At 38.9% G+C, this 17,400-nt stretch overlaps 1 protein-coding gene across 8 annotated transcripts in view; it reads left to right on the top strand.

Annotated features, from left to right (window-relative positions):
* The window catches only part of mef2cb (myocyte enhancer factor 2cb), a 240,521-nt gene that overhangs the window by 180,424 nt on the left and 42,697 nt on the right, over positions 1-17,400 (top strand). For all 8 annotated transcript variants that reach the window (XM_060836654.1, XM_060836671.1, XM_060836640.1 and 5 more), the window contains one exon: positions 11,466-11,652. In XM_060836654.1, coding sequence (XP_060692637.1) covers positions 11,466-11,652 — 187 coding nt within the window. The remainder of the gene's footprint in view (positions 1-11,465; positions 11,653-17,400) is intronic.

The raw sequence follows: 17,400 nt of genomic DNA, 5'->3' as shown, positions 1-17,400 counted from the left end.
GCACCCATTTGTGACCCATTGCAAAAACCTCATGTAAGACTCTCATATCTGCTTCTGTCATCATCCTCCATTTCCCAATTTAAAGCCATCAATTAATGATGATGAGGTAAGACTTTCCATTGAAAATAAGCAACATTTACTCCTCTAAAGTCAGTTGGGGAACTTGGCTATTAAAAAAGTACTCATTGTTCTGACTTTTGAGGGCACACGTCTGACAACTGGCACTAAATCCCTCAATCTGAGGCCACAATACTGATAACTGGGCTGTGGTTGATTCTGAACTATCTTCAGGCACCTCCCACCAAAATAACCTCTCTGTGTAAAGTTGGACTGACCAGTCATTCATCATGCACTAGAAGGTCATTTACAATCGTAAAATATTTCCTATTTTTAAAATACGTTTTCATCTTGACACAGTTGGGCTTTTGATGCAGCCAATCCATGGTGTCATATCGGTAGATAGTTAGACATTCCTGGATTGCCATTTGTTCTTTATGAATCCAGCTAAACCGATTGTGACTTGCTGGCCATTGTGCCACAGGGGACCAAGTGTATAACTCAGTTTCTTGAATGAAGTTTACATCATGATTGGTAACATTATGAACCATCGCTCCAAAGAATGCACCTGTCATAATTGGTGGTTTCCCTTGCACATAGGCTACTTTGTAAATAAGTTCCATGAAGCAAAGTCAATATTCTTTGTATTCTTTGAGGCATTCTTACAAGTTCCTACTTCTCCAGTAGAAAAAGTAAAAGTTTGCAATCTTATTCAGTGACCACTTTCAGTCCTAAGTTGTAGTCTGAAAATGTCTCACAAGCCAATGTAACTGAGAGCTTCCTTCTGAATCATGGCTTATTATGTTTCTATACCAGATAATGTTCTGGATGCATCATAGACCAGGTTATGACACTGATCCTGGAAGAGTAATGCTCCAAAGGCTTTACCTGAGGCATTTGCTGTTACTATCATTACAAATGAAGGACTGTACTGCTGTAAGACATCTAGAAAGATCAATATTTCTTTACTGTTCAAAAAGCAGTCTCTTAATGAAGATTTCAAAACCATGCTTGTGTCTTCTTGTGAAATTGTCTCAAGCATTTTGTAATAGTTACTAAGTTAAGCAAAAATTTTAGCAACTGATTTATCATACTTAAAAATCTTTAAAGATTCTGGACTGACTTTGGAATTGGGAGTTCCATGATGGTTTTAGTTTTCTTATATCTTCACTGTACAAACAAACAAGTAGACTAGGAGCAGGAGTAAGCCACTCAGCCTTTTGAACCTGTTCCACCATTGAATAAGATCATGGCTGATCTGATCATTTCAAATTCCAATCTACTCTGATAACCTTTCATTTTTTCCTTAAGGCAGAGTGGATGGATTCTTCCTAAGAAATATTCATAGACTCTTGTTTTACCACCTGTTAACAATGTGTCCCAAGAAATGAATGGATTCTTTAGAAAATTCACACATCATTAAGTGTGAGCCTTCCTCTTGTGAACTTCCTGATACGGCACACAATTGGATCATGTTTTTCAGCTATTCCCCCATTGATCAATATTCGATTCATGTGGCAAATTACTATACAAAGACTTTGTGAAATTGTTGACATCGTTCATTGGAAAATCTCTTTGAGCTGATGCAAATCCAATGGAGCAATCTTACCATACTGCTTATGCAATGGCACTTGCCAGAATCTGCTATTTGTGTTGAGTTTAATGAAAACTTTGTTTGTTAGACTGTTGTCAAATGTGGACATTGGTTGAATTTCTCCTGCTGCCACCTTGTTGATTTGTATATGGTCACTGCAAATCAGAGTCATAGAGTTTTACCATTACACATGAGTCTGGTAATCACGCCTGAACACCACTCTGTTGGTTTTGTAGCAAGGGAATTGGTTCCTATTTCATGCCATCTGTATAAATTTGAGCCTCAACCTATTTCGTTTAGGAAGGTAGTATTGTCCTGGGTGTATACAGGCATGAGTGTCTTCAGGGTCATTGGTATTTGATTAGTAAACTTTTTAAAATAAGCTTATATATTCCATCAGACCACAAGAGTAGGCCATTTGGCTGGTAAACTTTGCTCAATAATTCGTGATCAATAATGCCATGGCTATCTGATCATCATCATCTGCCAGTTCCTGCCTTATCCCCATAAACCTTTCATTCTCTTGCTTATTAGAAATCTCTCTATCTCAACCTTGAATAATGATCTAGCCTCTACATCCCTCTGCAGTAAAGAAGTCCTCAAAATGACTTCTCTAGGAGAAAAGAAATCCTCTTCACCTTTGTCTGGATTGAGTGATCCTTTACACTATGATTATGCCGTCTGATCCTTACGTCTCCCAGTAAGAGAAAAAAATCTTTCTGCATCTCCCCTGTAAAGCTCACTAACAATCTTATATTTCAATAATGTCTCCACTCATTCTTCTCAACTTCAGTGTGTACAAGCCCAATTTACTCCACCTCTCCTCAAGAATAATCCCTCCATACCCAGAATCAAATGAATGAGCCTTCTCTGGAATGCCTCCAATGCTTGTGTGTTATTTTTTCACTAAGGGGCCAAAACTGTTCTTAATGTTCCAAATATAGTCTGACTAGTGCCTTGTATACACAAACACAAATTGTTGAAAAAACTCAACAGTTTTGGCAGCATCTGACATTAACTCTACTTTCTCTCTATAGGTGCTGCTGACTTTTTCCAGCAATTTCTGTTTGTGCTTCTGATTTACAGCACCTGCAATTCTTTGATTTGTTTAGTGTCTTATGTAGTTTTAGCAAGACATCGCTATTTTTATCCTCCATTCTCTTTGAAATAAAAGTCAATATTTCATTTGCATTCCCTGTAACATGAACGATGAACTTGGATGTTAAGTTCTGATTCATTCATTGAGGCCCCAAAATGCTCAGTGCTACAGCTTCTTGCAGTGTTTCCCCACTTAAATGAAGTTCCACTCTTCTTCCCACCAAAGTGCATAATTTCAGATTTTTCCATATTATATTCCAATTACCGAATTCTTACCCTCTCACTTAACCTATCTATATCCCTCTGTAGACTCCTTGTGTCATCTTCACTATTTGCCTTCCTACCTATTTTTGTGTCATCCACAAAATTGACAAGAGTGCATTCACTTCTGTCATCCAAGTCATTACCATGTATTGCAGATAATTGTGGCCCAACACTACTCTCTATGGCAGTAGTTACAGATTGCTATCCTGAAAATTCCACTTTTATCCCACCTTTACCTTCTTTAGTTGCCAATCCTCTATTCATTCTAAAGTCCTGAGCTCTTATCTTCTCAAGTATCCTTATGTACGGTACTCCAATAAGTGCCTTTTCGATATCTGAATGTATTGCATCGATTTGTTCGTCTTTATCTATCCTGCTTGTTATCTCCTCAAAGAATTTTAATAAATTATTGCCTAACTTCTTTGGCCTTTGGAATGAGATTGTGATCATTGAAATCTCCCTATTTGGGAGAGAGAAGTTTTGTTTGTAAAACACATATAGTTTTTTTAGTATTTTGGTACATCATATGTTGATGAAGAATGTTGCTTGTAGCAACTTAAATACATTAATTCCTGGGTCAGTTAACCAGCTACAGGCTGTGTTTTGTCAACCAACGCTTGCCATCTTATAATACTGTGACATCAGCCTCAAACCCAGCCTCTGGCAAACTCCACATATCTCCAGCTATTCAGGTATGATTGGCACTGCCATTGCTCCCATGTTTGACTTCAAATTTGTGAGATATCCATTGTCATAAATGCCTGCATAGCAAATTGTTAGGTATGGTTTTTAAATGACTGCCCTTTCTGCATGAAGTACACCATCATTTAATGTTTCTACTTCTGTGCAAGAGATTTTTGGTTTTAACTCATGAGGTCCTCAATCTCTGCTCAACTCAAATCATGCTCTGGGCCACTGTCACAGACCACTGCCACCCAATGCAGCCTATACCTCTGCCTTGAAGTTGCACGTTTCTTCTGTACCTATATGTCTTCTGTCAGGACTGCAATGCTTTCCATGTCATTCTCTGAAATATTTTGTGTTGAGTGTTATCATGAGGTTTGAAGGGTTCGCTGTCATCAGCAATCAGCAATATCTGGTAGTCTTGAAGCATTTGCAACATGTTTCGTCACTACTTTTGATCTTGTAGCCCTGAAGCTTAATATCTCCTAGTATGCACTTTTTAAATGATAGTACTGGTCATCATTGCTCACTATGTTGTGACAGACCCCACTGTTGTTGATCTTCTTGCCCACCACATCGCTGTTCGTTACATTGTCAGTTGGTTCCTTCAACACCAATGTAATTTGTCATGGATTTAGATATCCAGCATTCTAGAATAACAAGAAGAATCTTGTTGAGTAAATGCAATAAAGTGTGTTGGATTACTGGAACTATTTACAGAGATATGAAAAATACCTGAATTACTAAAAAGACTATTGACATCACACTAGCCCTAGGCCTGTCTCCCCCAAGCTCTTTCTTTTACTCTAACCTGATCCATGCACTGTCATTACTGTGTGTGGTGTTAACTGCACACCATCAAATATTAACTCTTTCAGATCCACACACATTATATGCCTTCATTGTACTCATTTGATGTAGGTCCACCTGACTCCAGCAGTTTCTGCTGTTGCTTTCTGTTATGGGTCACATTGTTTGACTAAACCAAGTAAGGAGGTTTACTGATAGTGTTGTATATTGTTTTGGTAACTGTATTCCAGTAATGGTAGTGCCCATCATAACTGAATAGCTGGAGATATGTGAAGACTGCCAGAGGCTGATATCACATGAAGGTACACTATGTGAATGCTAGAGATGTGGCCTGGTCACAACTGGTTGAGTGATTGAGCAGCATGAGGTACAAAAACAGAGATATACAGCAAGTCTGGCAGTTGCTATGAAGAGAGAAACCGAGGCAACGTTTAATAGAAACACAGGAAAAAAAGAGCAGAACTTTGAAGCCTGCTTTGCCATTGATTATGATCATGGTTGATCATCCAACTCAATGGCCTGTTCCCACCTTTACCACATACACTTTTCAAGTCCAATATGACTCTTTTAAAGAACTGAAAGGGATTGGAAAATTGTGTTTTTTTAATATACTGCAGATAGAGGGGGAGGAGAAGCAAACAGAACAGATTTTAAGAGTACCCAGAACAAAAGACAAAGGGGGTTGTTAATGGTAGTAAAGGAAGAGATTGATGGTTAAGTGATTGTGAGATGTCAATTAATCTTTAGCCCTTTTTTCTTAAACGAAGTGAGCATAATGCAGAACTTTATGTAGGAACTATCTCATCTGCACCATGGATTGAATGCTGAAGCACCAATAACAGTATGCACCATGATTGTCTTTAATAGCTATATGGGGCAACAATGGAAAAACCATTTGGCCTGTACAGTCATGAAGTGATTGTTTATATTTGCTGCTGACAGCAACCTTATTTGTCAGACAATTAATTTTAAAAAGGGAGGGTTTTAAAATAATTATTCAGGAAAAAGTATTTCCATGCATAAAAATATTTTACTCAAATTTATTCTTAGAGAAAAAAACACAACATGAAGTTTTGTAATTTGTAGATACTCAAAGTTTTGTCAACATTGGTTTCACACACATCGTCACTGGTTTTATGTGATTGATCAGTTTCTTCAAAGAGTACATTATCTTCACTGTCATCTGGGATTTGGGCAGTGCTGATCCCACATTTTTTGAATGCCTTCACTAGTGTCTCACGTTTCACAAATTGCCATGATTTTCTTTCACCCAGAAAGCCCTATAAAATAGTGCTTTCTTCAGTCACTGCCCTGGTGTCAAGTTGTTGTTTGGTACTTGCATCCATTCAGTTTGACCTCACAGTTGAATGCTATAAATGGTTATTTATCTAAATGTCCAAGGAATGTAGTTGGCTAGTCAGATGGCCTGTAATCGCAATTGACAGTGTCTTCAATCCTTCAACTTTCTTTTCCATGGCCTCTGTCATATTGCCTGTAACCAATGAAATTAAGTGTTTTTTTCAGAAGGTCACTTGGACTCTTCAGCCACACTGTCTCAAGCCAAAATTATAATACTAGATGAATTATAATTATTCATCCATTCCTTAGGATGAATATGAACAAAAGTTTCATGTGGAATTTTAAATTTTACTGCCACTTTTTCTCTTAAAGATCATTAATGCTGTCAGTTTTTGCCACTGGGAAAATCTATCTTTTATGATCTTCTCATGGCTACACAGTTATAGGTGTAATTTGAACAATTTTAGTACAATTTTGTGTCATGGAACATTATAAGCTAAGGGAATTGTCTAGTTCAAAATATGTTTTTATTTCCTTGATTAATCATGGACTTGTGAATTTCAAATGCCATTTCTTTGTTTTGTTCACATTTTTTGTACTATCCAGGCAGTAGTGTACTGGCTCAGCCCATAGCATTCAAAATCAGTATTGTCCTTATCAGTATTCTCCTTGTTTTGCATACAATTATTTTGGTAGATACAGAGATTCAAATACTTATGTCATTTTCTATCAACTGTCCACCTTTTATTCCAGCTGTGGCAGTTTTACATCATGCCCATGAAAAGTGTCCTTGGTCCTTCCAAATTCTTCCTGTTGTCTCTTCCATTTCTGTGTCATTTCTTCAATTGGAGAAGAACCAAAATATCTTTCAGTCTGTTCCTGCTTTTTAGTATGTCTTACCACTCAGTTTGAATTTTATGGTATAAGGTAACTATTCAGTTTTGTAACTGTTGAGTTCGTACCAGATTTTACAAAATACCCACAACAAACCAATGGCATCAATATTACTGTGTAACTCCAAGACTCATGCTAATGATCTGTGCCATCTTTCTGACCATAAACCAGATGGCAATTTTAGGCAATGTTTTGCATCTTCTGGTTCAGCAAATATTGTACTTTTGAACTATGGATATGCTGCTTTTGGCTAAGCTGGAAGCAATCATTTAAAGTGAATTCTCTGCTCTGCCAGAAGCTGTAATAACACTCATTTACCTTGCAACCTGAAGGTAAAATGCCAACAATGTAAGGTAAATGGCAGGAATAAATTATAGAGCATATTGCTTTGAGGTTTGACTGGGCAAATTAATTCTTGCTGTTCTCTCACACTAAAGCGTGACACAGAGAAGACAGCAGAACCAATGACAGACCCTGCCACTCAATTGTACGATATATGGGATGAAATAATAAATAGTTCCTTTGCTCTTAAAAGAAGAAATATTACTTGGATAATTGGAATTTAGAATTCCTGGAAAGAGAGAATTTGGATTTACATAGATTCTTTCATGACCACAAAACACCCAAAAGCACTTTACTGCTAATCAAGTGCTTCCATAATGTAATCGCTATTGTAATGTAGGAAATTTGACAAGACAATTTACACACAGTAAACTCTCACAAACAGCAGTTTTTTTTTTAATTTTGTTGATTGAGGGAAAATATTTGGCAAAGCTTTGAAGAAGCTTTGTGGGCGGCACGGTGGCACAGTGGTTAGCACTGCTGCCTCACAGCGCCTGTAGACCCGGGTTCAATTCCCGACTCAGGCGACTGACTGTGTGGAGTTTGCACGTTCTCCCCGTGTCTGCGTGGGTTTCCTCCGGGTGCTCCGGTTTCCTCCCACAGTCACAAAGATGTGCGGGTCAGGTGAATTGGCCAAGCTAAATTGCCCGTAGTGTTAGGTAAGGGGTATGGGTGGGTTGCGCTTTGGCGGGTCGGTGTGGACTTGTTGGGCCGAAGGGCCTGTTTCCACACTGTAAGTCTAATCTAATCATAATAATTCCCTTTTCTTACTTCAGAATAATGCAATGAAATTTTAATGTCTACCTGAGAGGGTAGATATGGCCTTGGTTTAAATTCTTCATCAGAAAGATCCCACCTCTGACTGTGTTGCATTCCTGTGGTGCAAATTCATCTAACCGTGGCAATATGTGTGAGAATATTCCCATACATTCCTTGTGGAGACAAAGTCACGTTCTAACACTGAGGAAGTCTTCCAAATTGTATTGCAACTCCATCTTGCTAAATGTGATTAATTCAGAACAGATCTAGCAACTCAAGATTGAATCCATGAGATCCTGTGGGTCATTCATTGTAGCAGAATGGGCTCTCTTCCACAATCTGTGAACTTACGACATATCTCTCACTCTGCTAAGCCAAAGATCCTCAGTGATGGAGGCAGCACATCAATTGAAAAGACAAGGCTGAAGTATTTGCATCTATCTTCAGCCATAGATGATCAATTTTGGCCGCCTCCTGAGACCCCCAACATCACAAATGCCAGTCTTTAACTACTTTGAAGAGCCATTCCATGAGTTATGAAGAAATGTCTGAGGGTGCTGGAAATTGCAAAGGCTATGTGTTCAGTACTATTCCAGCAATAGTACTGAATCTGTAGTCCAGAAATAACCGCACCCCTGCCAAGTTGTTCAAGTGCAGCTGTAACACTGGAATCTACTTCAAAGTGCAGAAAATTACCCAGGCATGAACTGTCCACAAAAAGTAGGACAAATATAACCTGGCCAATTACTGACCTGCTGATCTATTCTCTAACATCAGCAAAGTGATTGAAGAGACAATTAACAGTGCTTTCAAGTGGCACTTCCAAAGGAATAACCTGATTCACGATGCTCCATTTGGGTTCCACGAGACCCTGTCAGCTCCTGACCTCATTACAGCCTTGCTGCAAATTGGACAGAAAAGTTTGAATTCCAGAGGTAAGGAAAAGTGAGAATAATTGCCCTTAACTTCAAAACACTGTTTGACCAAGTGTGACATCAAGATGCCTCGCAAAGCTGGAGTCAGTAGAAAGCTGGGGGAAAACTGGCTGCTGGTTGGAGTCATACCTAGCAGAAGTGATGGCTGTGATTGTTGGAGAGCAATCATCTCAGGAAAAATCTGCAGGAGTTCCTCAGGATAGTGCCCTTGAACCAACTGCCTTCAGTTGCTTCAGCAACGACTTTCCCGCCATCCCCATATCTGAAGCAGGAATGTTAGCTGATGATTCTATGAAATTCAGTATCATTCAAGATTCCTCAGATACTGAAGCACGTAGTGACTATCTTCAGGAGAGCATCTAATCATCATCTCTTGATATTCCATGGCACTACTATCACTGTATCCAAACCATTGGCAACCTGAGAATTCCACTGTCCAGAAACTGGATCAACTCTAAATACTGTGGCTAGAATAGCAGATCAGTACTAGGAATTCTGCAGCTTGTAACTCATTTCCTGTCTTCCCAGTCCATGCCCACAATCTATAAAGCGCAAGTCAGGATGGAATGATCTCCAGTTCTGACGAAGAGTCATATTGGATTTGAAACATTAATTCTGTTTCTCTTGCCACAGATGCTGCCAGATTTGCTGCATTTCTCCAGTATTCTGGATTTGTTTCAGAATTCCAGCAGCTGCAGTATTTTGCTTTTGTTATAGAGTAATTTGTATTTGTTTGCATAGTGTAGTTCCAACAGCAGACTAGAAGCTCAACATTTCAGGACATTGTCGTCTGCTTGGTTGGTGCCCAAAGCCGTAACTTCCTACCTTCAACATCCACTTCCTTCTCCACTGAAACATAGTGTATTCCATCTACAAGATGCACTATGACAACTCATGATGTCTCTTTCAACAGAATCATCCAAACCCATGATCTCTGCCACCTAGAAGGGACAACAAATGTATGGGAGCACAATCACCCACAAGCTCCATTTCAAACTACACACCATCTTGACGTGGAACTGTAAGACTATTCTTTTGTGGCCGGATCACATATCTGAAACTCCCTTCCTAATAGCATTTTGGGTGCCCCTACACCTCAGGGACTACAATGGTTCAAGAATGAAGCTGAGCACTACCTTCTACAAGGCAATTGGGGATGAACAATGCATGTTGGCCTAACCAGCAGCCTCCCCATCCATGAATATAAAAAAAAGGCAGTTGTCTTAGTATCAACCCCTGTCAATTATAGATCTTCATCCAATCCAAAAATAAACCAAACCACACTTCTGTATTTTTGAACCAGCTTTTTATTCATGCTACCACTGACCCTTTTTTTATATCTTCAAAGAATTTCACAGAATCCTAACAGTGTGGAAACAGGCCATTCATCCCAACTGGTCCACACTGATCCTCCAAAGAGGCATCCCCCTACCTTATATTTCCTTTGACTAACACACCTAGCCTGCACATCACTGAACACCATGGGCAATTTAGCATGGCCAATCCACCTAATGTGCCTATCTTTGGATTGTGGAGCAAAACCAGGGCAGCTGGCAGAAACCCACGCAGATACGGAGAATATGCAAACTCCACACAGGCAGCTGCCCAAGGGTGGAATCGAATCTGGGTCCCTGGGGATGGGAGACAGCAGTGCTAACCACTGAGCCCTGGTGCTGCCTTTTATTCCATGGACATGAGCTTTACTGGCAAGTCTATTATGTAGCATTTTATCAACACCTTTTGCAAATCCATGGATGCTGCATCCATCATGTAACCATCCCAGTTACCGCTTAAATAATCCCTCACTCCAATACCAGTGCTGCTTAGCTACATTGATTACCATTTACATAATAAATTACAGCAACTTGCAAAAGCTTCTTTTATAACATCTGTGATTTCCATTTTCTTGAAAGTCAAGGACAGCAGATGTATGGGAATCACCTCATTTAGGTTTCCCTTCAAGTTATCCGCCTTCTGGCTTGAAAATTTATCACTGTTTCATCATCAACTCTGAGTCAAAATTTTAGAATTCTCTCCTTAAGTAGGAGCAACACCACAGCGAACTTCTAATCACTGCCTTCTGAACAACATTATAGATAGCCAATAAATGGTGACCTGCTATTTATTTCTATATCCCAAAAAAGGTTAATAGTTTAATATGACTATATGTAAAATGAAAAGACCAACTGCTTAATCATCCTGATGTACACTAGCACCTCTTTCCCCTGGTCAGTGGAAAATTAGCAGTCTCCTGGGGGACAAATCCGTAATTAAGTTAGAATGAAATTCTCACCAAACTGCAATGGAAAGCAAATAAGTTCCAAAAGACAACCTCCTGATTTGCTTCTATAATTTTGTTTTTCTCAGGAGCTCCTTCAGCTCCATTTGAAATCATTGCTATTTTTAAATATATTGCCTTCATAATATAAATTGGAATGTTAACTAATGTAGAATATGTTTTTTATTGAAAGTTAATTTCATTAAAGTTGATTTACTAGTTCTGCTTGTTCAAAGTTTTCGAACATTTTGGAAATACTTTATGGCATTTATGTAATATGTTTTAATTAATGCTTTTATTGCATAAAATTGTTTTCCAATCAATACAAGTCACTGAAGTTTTTTGTGAGGCCTAAACATTACTGCATGATCAGATTTGAATTCAGGCTTGTTTGTAACTTGACTATTCCTCCCCTATTTTGGTCTTTTTTCTGCTCTTTCCTATTCCATAGGCTGTTCCACCACCTAACTTTGAGATGCCAGTTTCTATCCCAGTGTCCAACCAAAACAGCCTGGTATACAGTAGCCCAGGAAACTCACTGGGCAATCACAACTTAATGCCACTGGGGCATCCTTCTCTGCAGAGGAACAGTATGTCTCCTGGAGTAACACAACGGCCACCAAGTGCAGGAAACGGAGGTAAAATTCACTGTCTTTCATATTGAGTAAATTTTGCATAAATGCATTCAGAATTATGTTTCTTAGAAGCTTCAAAAATGTGTTCATATAGTTTACATTTCTTCTTAAAAAGAGTGCCCCACCTTTTGTAGATGATGGGAAAGACCAACAGAGACAATGTTCTAAGACATTGGTGGTTGTGTTTATTGGCCAATTAATAGCACGCTTTGGTGTATTTCTTTTGCTGAGAACCCTAGGTGAAAAGCTGAGACACATGACACAGAACATCTTTCTCAAAGTTAAAAAGAGTGATGGGGAGAAAAATCATGATGGTAAATTAAAATTACTGGAAACATTGAGAAACAACCATACATTTTAGGCTCGCACTCATCATTTAAAATAGAAAATATTTCAGGCAAATAGACAAATTTTAAAGTCAAAGATGTAGTGCTGGAAAAGCACAATAGGTCAGGCAGCATCAGAGGAGCTAGAGAGTCAATGTTTCAGGCCTAAGTCCATTCCTGATGAAGGAATTATCTCCGAAACGTTGACTCTCCTGCTTCTCAGATGCTGCCTGACCTGCTGTGCTTTTCCAGCACTACACTTTTAACTTTGATCTTCAGCATCTGCTGTCCTCACTTTCTCCTAAACAAATTTTAAAAGTAACTAAACTACAGAAATGAAAAAGGAAAGGTGAGAAAAAAAAAATGAATGATTTGTAAGTTAAATGACAATGTCACAAGCAGGAGATAATTGGAAACATAACAAAATCAAGAAACAAAGGACATAAATGCCAACTCTGGAAGTATTTGTCTACAGCTAACAGAAAAGTGAAAAAGAGAGGTGAACAAATATAAACATGAAAATCTTTTAAAGTGTAGCAGACTCCAGGTTTCTTGTAGAAAGGCATGGAGATCAAAATGAATGATCTAGACCAGCCCAATTCACCATTTCCTTTCTTCACTGTAAAAAAGAATTGAGATGATCAAGTAATGAATATCACTGAGAAAATAGACAGGCTGCATCAGGGTTTCGTCTTGCGTTCATCAGAACACAATTATAAGAATACCAAAATCTCAAAGAGAATAAAAATTTATAATGAATGAATAGAATGGTCGGCAAATTGACTCTGGTTGGTAGAGGGTTTGTCATGGGGAATGCACAAGGGAATAGTTATCTGTCAAACTTTTGTTTAAATTCAAAGAAGGCACTTTGACTCTGGACAAGGCACTGTCCTGGGGAATGCCCAAAGAAATAGTTGTCCCTAAAGCTCCTGTTTATTGGAAAAGACACAATACATGGAGACTTTTTTCTGTTTTCAAAGAATAGGGTCCTACGTGTGAATATAAGTCGCTTCAAGGATGCGTAATTTCAAGCCTGACTCAGAATTGTACAAAAAAGTAAAGCTGCCTAACCTGCTGTGCTTTGACCAGCAACACATTTGCAGCTCAGAATTGTACAACAAATGTCATCCGTTCACATCGATTATTGAGCACTATGATCTGAGTTTTGCAAGCAATGGATTGATTGAGTATAGTCAGTACTCTACACGTTACAAGCAAGTGAAAGGATACTGGCAGCACAACACTAAAATTCAGATTGCACGTTGCTAATTTGTGTGGTAGGCAGACTATCTTTTAGATAGACAGTGGACAAAACCAGTTGTATTGTTTCTCTAGTAGCTTCACCTGTTACTCAAATTTTTGAAACACCATGTTCTTCCAAAGTAATTTGCGGTAGACTGGGTACTTTTCAGGACATGAGCTTGCAATAAACAACAATCTGATCATGTTCCCAGGATTGCTTTGGTGTTCCCTTATCTTAGCATCAAGTTTGCACAATGAGCAAATTGTTCAAGTCCTATATATGGTGTTGCCATCAAGCCCAAGGAATCCCAATGATTACATGCAACACTTCAACCAATCACCGTCCACCTGCCAACCAATCGGCACCCTTTTCTCATGCAGTAAGAATTGTTGTTCCTTTTGGATTTTGCTGTTCTTGTAATTTTGTCCTGATGAGTGCAGAATAAAAGCTTTAACAGCACATTGCTTTTCAGAAATACTCAAGTTCTATGTTGCCAAGCAACTGGATCTTAATAATTATTATATAACGCTCAGCTTTGTTTTTAAAAGCCTGTTGGTTCTTGGAATCACATAAAGATAGGCAAGCTTACAAAATAAATAACATTTAAACAGTTGCTAATCCTGTCCTGCCTGCAACAAACATTCCAAAATCCTTCATATGCAATAGAATACTGTGTGGTGCAGTCTTTTGTCCTTACATGTGTGATCACACCTTCCATCTTGCACACATCAGCTGAATGACTAGTTAATACATTTTTTTTGAAGTGTCGAATGTCGATAGTATATTATTAGACAGAGCATTGGGAAAGCCATTTTAATACTATTTTCAGATCTTTCACATCTACCATTTCATCTGATGGCTTTGACAGTAGATAAAAATGACTTGCTTTATTATACTTAATACTTGGTCATGACACATGTCACTCACTCGTGAAGGAGGGTCATATTAATCATCATAGAAAGTAAATTCAGACAGGGTGTAAAACAATCAACTGATATAATCTGTAACTTTTCCACTAATTGGGTTAGGTTAAAAATCTGTTTTATTTTATCACATGAAGTAGTGGTGCTGAATGAATACTGCACTAATTTTGAAAACAATAGAAATGTGAGTAACTGTAAAATTCTTTGCTCAGAGAAGCAGACCATTGTGTTGCTTATTTGTCTTCACATGCTTCTGTTTTTTTTACTAGTGGAGACATATGTCTTACATAAACTGTTTTGCTGCCCTCTAGTGCTCTCATTGATTTCAATGGAGGGAAATCATTCTTCTGTCTGTCTATCCATTACTCAAGACAAGGCAGTAACACAACCCCCCTGAGATATTAGCTTGTATTTGTAATCTGACAATGAAACTTTAAACACTGCACTGGTCTGTTATTAAAGTCTTTTTATTTCTATTTATTAAAGTTGTAAATTTCAAATGAGTTACTATTTGCTCAGAGCTCTTGTGAATGCATATTACAAAAAAAAGTTTTGACCATGTGACTACAAAGGTGATTACATATTTCTATTTGCTTAGGCTAGTCAATACCTTGTGTATTATAGATATCAAAGGAGTGCTTGCTCAGTCCATCATTTGTTTTAAATCTGTAAGTCATGTCACTCAGCTGTGGCCGAAACTGCGTAGATGTTGTTGACATAATAATTGTATTCTATTAGAATTAGCATCAACTAGGCACTGAATCCGTCTTCATGTCCTGACAAGAGATGCTGAGGATATGTTTAAGAAAGCAAAGACAGAAACATTTCAGCTAATACACTGCACAGCATACGTTGTTCAGGTCTTCCCAATGGAGAGAACTGCTTATTCAGATGCAGGCTTGGTAGACTCAACTTGGTGTTCTCAGTCAAGCTGCTGTTATTTCACACTCTAGTATTCAGCTTGAATACGACAGTGTCCAGAATAGACCAACCATCTAAAAGTATTGTACCCCCCCCGCTGATGCCTGTCTTCCATCTACGAGACACAAGTCGGAAGTATGATGGAACACTCTTCACTTGCCTGGATGAGTGCAGCTTCAATAACATTTAAGACGTTTGATAAAATCTATGACAAATCATCTAACTAGATTGGCACCCAATTCACTATATTAACTTCAAGTTTAACTGCTTCCACCAGCAGCAGTAGCCTTGCATATCCTTTAAATGATACAATCCAGCAACTCACCTAGGCTCCTTCTACAGGACCTTCTAAGTCAACAACGTCCGTAAGAACAGTAAGATACGCACCTGCATGAATGAATGCATTAAAAAAAAGTAGAAGTACATACACCAGATTGACTGACTCTATTTGTTCAAGAGGTGGCTCAGCACTAAATATGAAATATTTTGCTTTTAGGAAAGTGCAACATGGGCAATTATTTTTCCCATCATGTTCAGTAAGGCGATGCCATAATCGGTACTGCAGTTTCTGCTGTTGCCCTTGTTCTTATGCAAAGGCAAGATCTTTATTTTATGCACATCCAGAGACAGAGAAGTCTGTGCAGATTCCATAGAAGTGACAGTTTCCCATGCTTGGTGACTTCAGGTGGCATAACGTTAACATCAGCAGCTTTGCTATTGACAAGTGATTCAATAACTTTGCTGCTCTACAAGTTTAATCTCCAGACTTACCATGACAGGCATGTTTCCTTTGCTGTTTAGTGCTTCCCCATTGACGGTGTTCTCCCTCAAGTACAATTCAAAGGAGTGTTCCACTTGTCTCTCGAACCGTATATTGCAGTTGGCAGTGACTTTCCCTGCATTTGTTTTAATTACCCATCGACTTGTTACCTTCTGATGCCTTCCTACATGTCCCTATCATTCCCTATCTGGACGAATATCTGGCTAAGCTGTAACTAAGTAGTCATTAGTGCACTGCCTAGCAGTTTGATATACATTATTATGAGTGGCCTCTCGTATATTCTCACTCAAATCTCTTCTAATTAATGAAAGCAGACCTTTTGACTTAATGGTCCTGAACAAAATTCTTAAATGGCCAGACAGGATAGATGCAGGAAGCATCATTCACCTGGCTAAGGAGGGAGAGGTCAAGAACTAGGGGACACTATCAGAATAAGGATTGAGTTGTTTACGACTTATACACTTAATGGTAAGGTCAGAGGGAACAAAGAGACCTTGGAGTGCAGGTTCATAGCTCCTTGAAAGTGGAGTTGCAGGTAGATAGGATAGTGAAGGGGCGTTTGGTATGTTTTCCTTTATTAGTCAGAGTATTGAGTACAGTAGTTGGGAGGTCATGTTGCGGTTGTACAAGACATTGGTTAGGCCACTGTTGGAGTATTACGTGCAATTCTGGTCTAATTCCTATCAGAAAGATGTTGTGAAACTTGAAAGGGTTCTGAAAAGATTCACAAGGATGTTGCCAGGCTTGGAGGATTTGAGCTACAGGAAGAGGTTGAACAGGGTGGGACTGTTTTCTCTGGAGCGTTGGAGGCTGAAGGGTGACATTATAGAGGTTTACAAAACTATGAGGGACATGGATAGGGTAAATAGACAAAGTCTTTTCCCTGGGGTCGGGGAGTCCAGAACTAGAGGATATAGGTTTAGGGTGAGAGGGGAAAGATATAAAAGAGACCTAAGGAGCAACTTTTTCACGCAAAGGGTGGTATGGGTATGGAATGAGTTGCCAGAGGAAGTGGTGGAGACTGGTACAATTGCAATATTTAAGAGTCATTTGGATGGGTATATGAATAGGAAGGGTTTGGAGGAATATGGGCCGGTTGCTGGCTGGTGGGACAAGGTTGGGTTGGAATATCTGGTTGGCATGGACGAGTTGGACCGAAGGGTCTGTTTCCATGCTGTACATCTCTATGACTCTATGATTGAGAAGAAAAGGAATATCTTTGCGAAGGTGTTAATCCTTTGGACTTCTCTGCCTTAGAGAGCAACGGAAGTACAGCCATTGTGTACATCCAAGATGAAGGTCAATAGATTTCTAGACACCAATAGCAAAAAGCATTAGGGAATCAGCATGAAAAAGTGGTACTGAGTTAGATGATTAACTGTGATCTAGTTGAATGATGGAGCATGCTCGACGGGCAGAATGACCTGCTCCTCCTCCTATGTTCCATAGAAGTGATGCTCACCTCAAATCAGTCAGCATTTTCCCAATCTTACTCCTAATGGTGCAATTAAATTAAATCTTCAGACAATCGCTGATGGCGCCATGGTGAATGAAATG

Source organism: Hemiscyllium ocellatum, chromosome 2 (assembly GCF_020745735.1).
Source record: "Hemiscyllium ocellatum isolate sHemOce1 chromosome 2, sHemOce1.pat.X.cur, whole genome shotgun sequence".
Taxonomy (NCBI): Eukaryota; Metazoa; Chordata; class Chondrichthyes; order Orectolobiformes; family Hemiscylliidae; genus Hemiscyllium; species Hemiscyllium ocellatum.
The sequence above is the reverse complement of the archived record's forward strand: the minus strand, read 5'-3'. Positions and strand labels throughout refer to the sequence as shown.